An 11,053-nucleotide genomic window follows, 5' to 3' on the forward strand; every position below is an offset into this window, starting at 1 on the left:
TAACAACAGTCAATGGATGACATCCTGTTTTTGTATCAGAGCAGCAATGTGGTTTCTGTGTCTCTTATTTGGTTCTCTGAGTGTACAGTAGACTTCACGAGATCTGGAGGGGAAGACTGTAGATAATTGAATAAAATTATCTGACAGACATACATTATTGTAAGTAAGCCTATAATTCCTTAACTAGCCTATTTAAGACCACAGTGTTTGTTGACCAAAGTCTACTTGACGAGTTTCTCCTATAAGGTCTGTTTATTTCCAATGAAAATAATGCCAACAAAATCTATTAAAATCATAAATATATTTAAATATTTTCCTCAAGATCAGTGTTGTTTTTTCAAGACCGTAAGTCTTGTCGAGTTGTTCACAATCTGTTTATTTCCAATGCTCTAACTTTTAATTATATATGTGCGTATTTATAAGCTACTTATACGATTGCCTTCATATTCACGTATATATTGTGATTTTAATTTCCACATTTTCCATAAAGTTTCTCTTTTATGATGGATTTTAAATTGTTACAAATTTGCTGCCATCTCAAGTCATTTTAAGAGTAAATAAACGACATGCATAAATTCAGCAAAGAGCCAATTAATTGTGATCGGATCACCAAAAACGCATCTTAGCTGGGTGGTGAAAACAATGAGTTGTGTTGTGGCTTGATTCCGTTGTGTTGTGGCTTTATTTCGTTGTGTTGTGGCTTGATTCCGTTGTGTTGTGGCTTGATTCCGTTGTGTTGTGGCTTATTCCGTTGTGTTGTGGTTTAATTCCGTTGTGTTGTGGTTTAATTCCGTTGTGTTGTGGCTTTATTTCGTTGTGTTGTGGCTTGTTTCCGTTGTGTTGTGAACTTATGTTTGCTTTTTTAATTTCGTTGTGTTGTGCACTACTGGGCCACCGTACCTCCGCGAGACAGAACAGTTATAGGGAGAGGGGCGCACCCAGCGCAGGCCAACCCTTTATAGCGTGATGATATTAGTTATTAGTTGTGCACGCATCCTTCACGTGAGTACTGCAGTGGAAAAAAATTATTTATTCTAATTTTATCTACTTTAAATATTTTTTGTTTTCTATCAAAATGTTCTTGTGTGATAACAATGTTCTTGTGTGGAAGTGTTTGTAGTAAAAGCTGTTTTGCACAGAAATTCATTGCAGCCGGCTTTGTTTTTGATGTTTATTTGTGAGTAGGTATTGTATGAATAACATAAGTCAACGTAGCTTTACACACACACACACACTTTGTACTAAAGGTAAATCCAAAATAGTGATGTCACTGTCTAAGCAGAGGGATTTGTGCAACCCTATGGAATATAGTCCACACATGACAAATGAGGTAATCAATATTTCAGAATAATTCAAACTCAGATATTGGTGTGTGATATCCGAGTTTTAATTATTTGACTACAAATCTCACCTCATCATTCCTCCCAGTGATTATTCCCAGGATAAACTGAGATGCCCCCAAGCTGGCTTCTTAAAACTGACTAAATATTTAAAAAGAGCCAAAAGAGCCGTTCTTTTGAACGGCTCTTTGAAAGGAACGGATCGCGAAGATCCGGATCCCCTCAAAGAGCCATAAATCCCATCACTACTGACAATGTGATTGGTTCGAACAGTTTCTGTTCGGGCATAATTACTCCTCTACGGATTGAGTCCAGACCGAACCTCCCGACCTAAAAATGTTGTGGGCGGGGCTAAGTTCGGCTGGCATCCAGGCTATATCCAGGTACTAACCAGGCTCAACCCTGCTTAGCTTCCATCCCCCCCTGTTGAACGTTGTGCAAGTTTACTGCAACAATGGAGCCGTGAACTTCACAGTAGTTTGAAAATCCAGCATTTAGTTGAACTTGGTAAGCGCTCATTGTCACAGTTGTAAAAACGACGTCATTCTTCTTCCATGAGGGGGTTTGGCAAAAGAGGATAAAGTGAAGTTTCATAACTTTATATATTTGTGAAAACAATGAAGTCTAAATATCGTTGTTACAGACAGTGGCGGAGCCAGGATTTTTTCATAGGGGTGGCCAGGCTGGGGCCAGCAACCAGTCTGGGGTGGCACAGAAATCTTCATTATTTTAAGAAAAAAATGAGTCTGACTATAATGTACTGGACTGTGCCCACAACACAACTGAATACAGTTAATTTGTTCTTAATTGTAATTGAGAAGGCTGAGTGAATTTGACCATTTAATATTAATAAAGGGGCTCACACTATAGCTAAATTTCAACTTGTTCTGGTTCTCAAAACCCTTGTTCTCCATGAATGTAAAGAATAGTGAGCCAAAATTCCTGAGCCAAATGTGAGAGACTGATACTGTCATACAGAAAAAGATTCTTTCATCTTCATGAATGAGACATGCAGATAACTGTAGTTCAAAGATTATTTAATCTTCATTGAATTTATGTATAATCAATGAACTGTTCAACAATTCTGAGTTTGTCTGTTTCAAAAACTAACTGAAAAATTAAAAGCTAAATGTTTAACTTCCTATATTTTCAAAATAAATCATTGCAACAGTAGGAAAATGAAAAAAAAAAAAAGTGTTCTCTTTTGAATTCCCATTTGCAAGATGCAGAAATCAACAGCACATAAATGTCAGAATGTAAAATTAATTATTTTATGCATTTAAATGTGACACATTTGTACTTTATAAATTAACACAACATTTGCATCTTCTAGTACAAATGCACAGTTCTCACATTTATTTATGCATTAAAAATTACATATCAGCTTGTGCCTTATATTGTGATCTCATATAGAATATTTAAGTCCAGAGACATGTGACGCATATATATATATATATATATATATATATATATATATATATATATATATATAAAATAGGCCTTCATGCATGCACAGTTTTAACGCAGTTTTAATCGCCTTTTTGGTTATTTCATGACTTAATAGACGACAGAATTACGACGTTGCATGCTCGTGGTTTCTTTTGCGCTTTATTTACAGTGAGTAATATACAGCGCGCCGTATTTGCGCGTGATTGAAAAGTGAGCGGTCTTGCATCCCACCAGTTGAGAAACATTGACGTAAGCTATAGTGTTCACTGTTCACTGTTGTTCTGCTGAAGCTCATTCAACACCTGTACCTTTTCTGCGCGCGTTTGTCTGGCGCCTGCTTGGCGCTGAGGCGAAATTGTTGGAGTGCGCGTCTGAAAAGTCTTGCTTTTTTGTGGTCTTAAAGAGACGGTTCTGCGTTTAAATAAACGAAATTCTTGTCAAAAAAAGTTGTGAGCGTGGTGGAAAAAGGCCACCCCCTGGCTCCGCCCCTAATATACTGTAGCCTATAACTTACAGTATAGGCTATGTTGTTTCTCATAGAGTAAAAACAACAAGAAGAGTTTGCTGCGCTTGCCATGGCATCGACAAAGGTAAATATATTTTAACTGAAACAACCTGAACATGAATTAAATGTAATATCAAATAGCAAAGTAATAATGTTCGTGCTTTTGTTACTGATGAAATGCGACTGTCCAGTTTGGTAATTATGTTTACTATGTATTATTGCTTAAGGTATGTTACAGAGGAATTTTATTAAAGCAACAGAGAGTGTTAAAAACTGTATAAGACAGTAAGAAGAACATGTAACAGAAAGGGTTAGATACCTCTATGAAACAAGCACGTCTTGACATGCGAGATGACATGCAAAATGAACAAAAGTTTCACTTTCCTTGTTCTTTTTATTCACAAGTGCAATGGTTTTGAGTTATTTTAGTTATACAGTGTGAGATCATTTTGTTGACAAGTTCAATGGTTCTATTAAAATGAAACTCAATATTGATATTGTCTCTTAGTATGACAAGAAGCCGGAACCTGGAGACCTCATTGAAATATCCCGGGGCGTTTATCAGCACTGGGCTATTTATGTTGGCGATGGTTATGTGATTCACCTGGCTCCACCCTGTGGGTCTATTGAGCTAACCTTGTATTGAACCTGATTTTTATTTTTTAAATTATTATTATTATTATTATTATTATTATTCTTTTCCATTTCTTTCTCCATAGCTGAGCATGCTCAAGCTGGGGCTTACAGTATGATGTCAGTACTGAGTGACAAAGCCACAGTGAAGAAAGAAGAACTTTATGAAGTAGTTGGCAATGATAAATACAGTATCAACAACCTTCTGGATGAGAAATATGAGCCACGTCCCATTCAAGATGTTCTACGAGATGCACACAGGCTTTTGGGAAAGGAACTTCCATATAATGTTTTCACTATGAACTGTGAACACTTTGTTACAGAGCTGAGATACGGAAAGCCAGAGTCACGCCAGGTACGGTTAGTTGACATGTTGAGATAATTCACACAAATAACAGTGTAACTAGTGAATTATAATGTACTCAGTGTTGCTTGAAAGTTGCTTGAAATCATTTAGAATTTTCTATTTCTGTATAAATATCCACCAAAAAAGATCAGGGGCCGTATTCACAAAACATTTTATCTACCACTAAGAGTTCTCCTAAATGGCAGTAAAAGTTTTTAGCAAAGAGTTTTCTCAAAACCTATTCACAAAGCTGCTGAGACAAACTTTTACTAAGGAATAGACTGAAGTCTTAAGCTAAGAGTAAGGGCGGGGTTGACCTCGTTGCTAACACAGTGATTGGCTGACTCCTCCGTCAGCGATTTAATCATAGAAATATTGTAGAATGACGTCATGTTGCCATTTTCAAATAAAGGTTTTAAAATATAAATGTTGCCCTATTCAAATTAATATTTTTAATAAAAATGTTGGCATATTCAAATAAAGATTTTAAAATATAGACTAAGTGTCACTAATTAAACTAGTATATACAGTGAATTGTGGAGCCCTCGATCCCCTTGGACAGCACACCAAATATGCTTATTTTTTAAATTCTTTACTCTATTCAATCATTTGTAAGTGTGAACTCATGAAAACCATTGCCATAGGTAATCAGACAATATTTTTTTTTTTTTTTTTTTTTTTTGCCGTCTCATCGTAGATTCAAATCTATAAATCAAAATGTATTGCATTTATGAAGAAAAGGTTCAGCACCCAAGGCTCTATCTCTATTGTCTCAGTGGTGTACAGTGTCTTTGGGTAGATTAGGACTGTTTGTGATTTGGTCTTAGTGACTTAGGAGTCCTCTTGACTACTCCTAAGGTTTCACAGATTTAGGAGCTGGTTTTAGCGCTAAAATGCTTTGTGAAATACTCTTAGAGCAAAAATTTAGGACTCCTAAAATTAGGACTGACACGCCCATTATTTTTAAGAGTTTCTCCTAAATCGGCAAGTTAGGAGCTACTTTAGCCTTAAGATGTTTTGTGAATACGGCCCCAGATTTTCAGACTAAAGTTAAACAAAGAAAACCCAATCAAACAAATGAGACAAAAATATTAGGCTATACTTGGTCATGATCCCCCGGTAAAAATCACATTCTGGGTGGTGAAATCTTTGTTTTTGGCAGGGTTCCCCTGGTAAAATTCGCATTCCAGCAGCTAAATATCATGTTATTTGGGGTCGCTTCAACCTGCGGACATGAAAAACAAACCACGGCAACAGTGTTAAAGTAGCCCAATTCCACGGGTAAACAGTGGACTTGGCATCACTGCTAAAGGCCTTTCTATGCACATCTGCAGTTTGCTGAAGATCATATGGACAAGCCAGAGGGCTAATGGGAAAATGTTTTGTGAACAAATGAGACCAAAATAGACATTTTTGGACAAATGAAAACACTGCATTCCAGCATTAGAACCTTGTCCCATCTGTGAAACATGAAAGTGACATGACGTGAAGGCCAAGTATTGTTAACCCATTCTCCTAATTTGTCCTGTGCATTTAACCCATCCAAGTTATGCACTGTCTGCACACACATTCACATAGTGTGAGTAGTGAACACACACACTGCAAACATGGACACACACACCTGGAGCAGTGAGGAGCCATTCACTGCAGCACCTGGGAAGTGATTGGGGGTTAGGTGCCTTGCTCAGTCATTTCCTGGCGGTATTGAGAATTGAACCCACAACCTTCGGGTTACCAGTCTGACACTAACCATTAGGAACAAACATTTCTAAAGGAAAATGTGAGAACATCTGTCTCAAGAAAAAGTGTGTCATGCAGCAAGATAACGACCCCAAGCACACGTCATTCTACCAAAGCACTTTTAAAGAAGATCAAAGTTAATGTTTTGAAATAGTTAAAGTCATTGTGCAGGACTCATCAGCAGTTATCATAAACATTTAGTTGCAGTTATTGCTGCACAAGGGGGTCACACCAGATATGAGAACACTCACAGATATTTAATACTGGATCATTTTTCTCAATAAATAAATGACAAAGACTAATTTGTTTGATTGGGTTCTCTTTGTCTACTTATGTTTGAGGTCATATTTATGTAGAAATATAAAAAATTCTGAAAGGTTCACAAACTTTCAAGCACCATTGTGCATGTCTCAAATTTAAAAAAATCACAGGATTGCAGGGCTGTATTATCGTAAAATATGTGATTATAAAAATGTATTATTATAAGAGTTAACAGTATGGTCACAGAATCTCTGTTTACATTTTCAGGAACTTATAATAAATTAATATAGATACTTTCTGTTTATTCTTATAGGTGCGACAGGCAGTGGTGATTGGTGGTGCTGCTGCGGCTGGCTTTGGAATTGTTGTTGCTGCTGCTGCTGTTGTTTCAGCCTTTCTTGGTTCAAAAGACAAAGAGGACCAGAAATACTAAGTTTGGAAAAATTATTTGATGCTTCTGATAGAAATAATTTAATTTAATAACTTGGCAGGCATTGTTTTATGAGAACGATGTAAAGATATTATGTTTTATTAATGTAGTTTGGGAGGAACAAAGGTGCGTTCACGCGGCCTCGTAATTCCTGTAGTTACGACATACTAGCTTGTAAAAAGCGTTCACGTCCTCGTAGAGCTCGTAATTACAGCTTGTAAGCTGGGAGTTTCCTGAAAGCTCCCACATGTACCACGTGGCCGCTGTACCACCTGACCGCTGTAGATTCATTTAGGCGTTGATAGTGCTGCCATGGAAACGCATAATTCCCAGTCCAAGGACCAAAAAGGACGTGAACAGCTCCGAATATAACGTCACGTGTTGTTATCTCAAGATTCCGGTAAATACGAGGTGACGTGAACGCAGCACAAGTCAAATAAGCTACCCAATCATTACGTCATCTCAACCAGCTGTCAACAATTTGTAATCAACATATCTACCCAATGGGCATGAGTTCAGGCCTATATATAATCATAGTCAAATTCACCCAAGGATCCTCCACAGTTGTGAACTCGTGAAATATAAACCGAATGTACAATCTTATCTGTTGTTTGGTAACTCAGCAATAGTGCATTTTGTTTTTAATAATTTTGTTTTCTAATGAACTTTCAAGCACTTTTATAATATAATCAAAATATGGCAAGATAATATTTGACCAAATTAATCTTCAAACAAACTGCTGTGTTTCTATTTTTGTGCCAATAAATATTTGACCAAACATTTTTCATTGTGTAATTCATTTTCAGGTTGTGGGGTTTCATAAGACTCTTATATCATTATTGTCAAGGTAGATTTTTTGTGTGTTTGTGTGTGTGTGTGTGTGTGTGTGTGTGTGATACAGAAATGACAGAAACCAACCCCCACTGAAAATGTTGCACCAGCTCTGCACAAAAACATTACAATTCACTGATTAACAGAAAAACTGCAGTCTAGCACAGACAATCAGAATGACTGGACTACCTTTATGACTGAACAAGAGGAAAAGTTTATACTTTTTACAAGTCAGTCCTTATCTAATCTCAGGCACTGATTTAGGAGCAATCTCAAGAGTGAGTGCTGTCAAAATCTCGTCAATTTTTTAGGTGTGACGGTATGTATGTTTTGAGGTGTGGCAGTATGAATGTACATTGTGTTCACAGTAATGCACTTACAATAGAAATCTGAGGCAAATCAAAATTACACCCAAAATTGAACTTTAAAATTTACAAAAAGTGTATAGCCACAATAAATGTTCGCATGATCTTAGTTGGCAGTATTACCAGCCAACTTTAAGCTAAATTAGGCCATTATCTATAGCAAAACAAACTTTAAATTAACCCAAATAGGTGCAAATGCCTTTTGTTGAATGATGACTGGCATTAAGTTGTGCATGCGTACATCAGATTTTGGGGCTAGTTATTAAAAATTAAAGAGAGAGAGAGAGAGAGAGAGAGAGAGAGAAGGAACAAATAGAAAGTAGAAAAATGCTTATTTTAAAAAGGGATCAAAAATGTTTACAGTCTTCATAAACTGATCCAACCAACCACACAGACACTCTTTTAAACTTATATTAGCCAGTTCTAAACATTTCTTTTCTATTTGTTTTTTATAACATTTTAAGCTGGGCAGGTTATTTAACTATCCCTTACGAAAAAGAAATATACTTCAAATTAATTTTATTAATTATACTTAAGTAATGTTCAAATATATTTATATACTTTATGTAGTAAGTATACTAATATCAATGTACTAGTAGTAAACTTGTAAGTATACTATTTCAATACTGCTTGGGACTAAATTGGTCTACTTTTTAGTATATAAAAGTATACGTTTAATGTACTAGAAGTGTAACTTAAGTTCTCATATGTACTGCATCTGTACTACAAGTGAAGTACTAGTAGTTTTGAAGTACTATTTTAATACTTGTCGCAAATTTTTTAGTTTATTAAAGTACACTCTGAAGAATATACTATAGTAGTTTTATACTGCAAGTATTTCTAAGTTTTCTTTAAGTGAACATAGCATCATACTTATAGTTTACTATTTATTTTTGCACTTTAAGTATACTACTATGTTCCTATCAAATTTTTATATTTTAAATATACCTTTAACTGTACTTTAACTCTTTCCATTATAAAAAACATTTTAGCTTCACGTATCCTTATTATCAACATCTGAAAGTGGAAACATGGAAAGAGTAAAGTGGATTTGAAGTAAATTCCAACACTACCAGTAGACAAACCTACACAAAAATTCAGATACTCACAATTATTAACATATCTGTTTTCTTTATAAATCAATATTTTCAAACAATGTAAGTTTATAAAATAGTATGTAAAACTATGTGAAAAAAGTGTAAACACAACTACAAGCCAAGTATACTTAGAATACTTAATTATACTTTTAAGTATATCTCGAGTACAGGTATAGGTCAAATATATGTGCAATTTCAAGGATATTTCTGAGAAGTACATAAAAAGTAGACTGAAAGTATACTTTCTTATTTTTAGTTTAAAAGAAGTATGCTAATAGCACACTTGAATAAACTTTCTTTTTCATAAGGGTATAAGTTCTGAAAAAAAAATTCCAGTCATCTAAATCTTATTACAAAATAATTCAAGTCTTGGTTAAGTTATAAACATATCTTTTCAAATGATTTTTTATAACATTTTAAGCTGGGCAGGTTATTTGACTATGACAAGTTCTGAGGTATTTAATATCTTCATTAAAAATGTGGGCCAAGACAACAAACATTCAAATGTCACAATTTTAGATTAATGTTTATTGCATTTATTTAGTGTCATGTCTGTTACCCTGATGGTGTTTTTCTCTGTGTGAATGACCCTGTGGACTGTCGCGTATTGGCCTTGTTTTATGGACAGGTCACTTAATGAACTTGGAAACATGAAGTGGCTTTCTACTGTGCCACCTGTATTATTATGTAATGATCAGTGGCCTGTTGCACAAAGCTGGTTTCAGTTTCTACTCAGGTAAATTCAAGATTAGTTTAAGCAAACTCTGTTTTTTCTGGCTTATGTAGGTGGATTGGTTTTTAGCAGGTTTCATTGCTATGGTAACTTACGCTACACGGCTAACCTGCTCCGGAGCAAGTTTTATTCTGGGTTAGAGATCGCAAACCCAAACTGGACCAATCAGCTGTGAATAAAGTGACACATATCTGCTGCAATAAAGCCACAGCCCTGTATCTCTTGCTCCAAATTAAATCAGTTTATAGTGAAAACATTTTGGAGACAAAATTGCTCATCTTTGGCTGCTAATTATTTATTATATTTACATTATATTAATTAATTATGTATAATTCATAAAACAGTATATTCATATAATTGTTATGTTAATTGACAATTATAATTAAACTTTGCTTTTAAATTTATATAAATATAATACATGCATTGCATCGATATATAAAGCTTTTAAACAAATTAAGCTTATGTGTGTTCATTTGAGCTCTTTGTGAAACTAATTATATTATAAATTATTAGGCTTATTTCTTTGATTCATGTGCATTGATATAGTCAGATATTTTCTTTCAGTTGCCTTCTCAAACTTTAACTGCAGCAACAGTGTTTATTCCTGCTTTGTAAATGTATTTAATTATATATAATTATATATATCATATATAAACATTATATTTCAACTGAATAATGACTGTTTAGTGTGTACTATTGTCTTTTTAGAGCTGCTTTAAAGCAGAATTGAATTATGTTTGTATCACTGATGCTTGTTATTTTCCTGTTGATCACTGTAAAGCTGTTTTGAAACAATCTGTATTGAATAAAGTGCTATATATAAAGGTGACTTGACTTGCTTGACAACAACCAAATGGATCCACTACCACTCCTTAATGATCTACAGATCTACATCAATAAATCAAAGGAATTTGAGAAATTATGTAACACAATAGCCTATGTAATATAGAACAACAGACAAGACAGACTAGAGAGAGAAGGAGAAAACCAAAAACAAGCTGACAATGACAAAAAAAATATTTTGTTTTGTTATATGATTAATTTTAAAACCAGCTGAACTTGCTATTGTCACCGTGGCGTCAATAAGGGTAAACATTTTCATATAGTTTTAAATATTATCTCATTAATATTACTTTCCTTGATGCGAATCTGGAAAGTGGAGGCCACATTAAAATTTCCAGAGGCGAATAAAAGCACTGGACTCTATTGGTGATGTTGATGTGGTTCACATTGTGAAACATGAGTTAATTACAAACATAACACATTAAAGGTGATTAATGAAAGTTGCTTGGCTTTTTTTTTTTTTTTTTAAAGGGATAGTTC

The 11,053-nt window shown here is 34.7% G+C and overlaps 1 protein-coding gene across 1 annotated transcript; it reads left to right on the forward strand.

The window, feature by feature from the left end:
- On the forward strand, positions 1-6,914 carry LOC125259348 (phospholipase A and acyltransferase 3-like). Its single transcript, XM_048176943.1, has 5 exons — positions 1-159; positions 3,330-3,379; positions 3,803-3,911; positions 4,014-4,282; positions 6,588-6,914. The coding sequence occupies exons 2-5, from the start codon at positions 3,365-3,367 to the stop codon at positions 6,705-6,707; spliced, it is 513 nt and encodes a 170-aa protein (XP_048032900.1). The 5' UTR covers positions 1-159; positions 3,330-3,364; the 3' UTR covers positions 6,708-6,914.
- Positions 6,915-11,053: the final 4,139 nt, after the last annotated feature.

Source organism: Megalobrama amblycephala, linkage group LG23 (assembly GCF_018812025.1).
Source record: "Megalobrama amblycephala isolate DHTTF-2021 linkage group LG23, ASM1881202v1, whole genome shotgun sequence".
Taxonomy (NCBI): domain Eukaryota; kingdom Metazoa; phylum Chordata; class Actinopteri; order Cypriniformes; family Xenocyprididae; genus Megalobrama; species Megalobrama amblycephala.

Coding starts and splice junctions, on each gene's coding strand:
- LOC125259348 (XM_048176943.1), top strand. Junction 3,912..4,013: donor GATTCACCTGGCTCCACCCT/GTGGGTCTATTG, acceptor CTTTCTCCATAG/CTGAGCATGCTCAAGCTGGG. Junction 4,283..6,587: donor GAAAGCCAGAGTCACGCCAG/GTACGGTTAGTT, acceptor TTATTCTTATAG/GTGCGACAGGCAGTGGTGAT.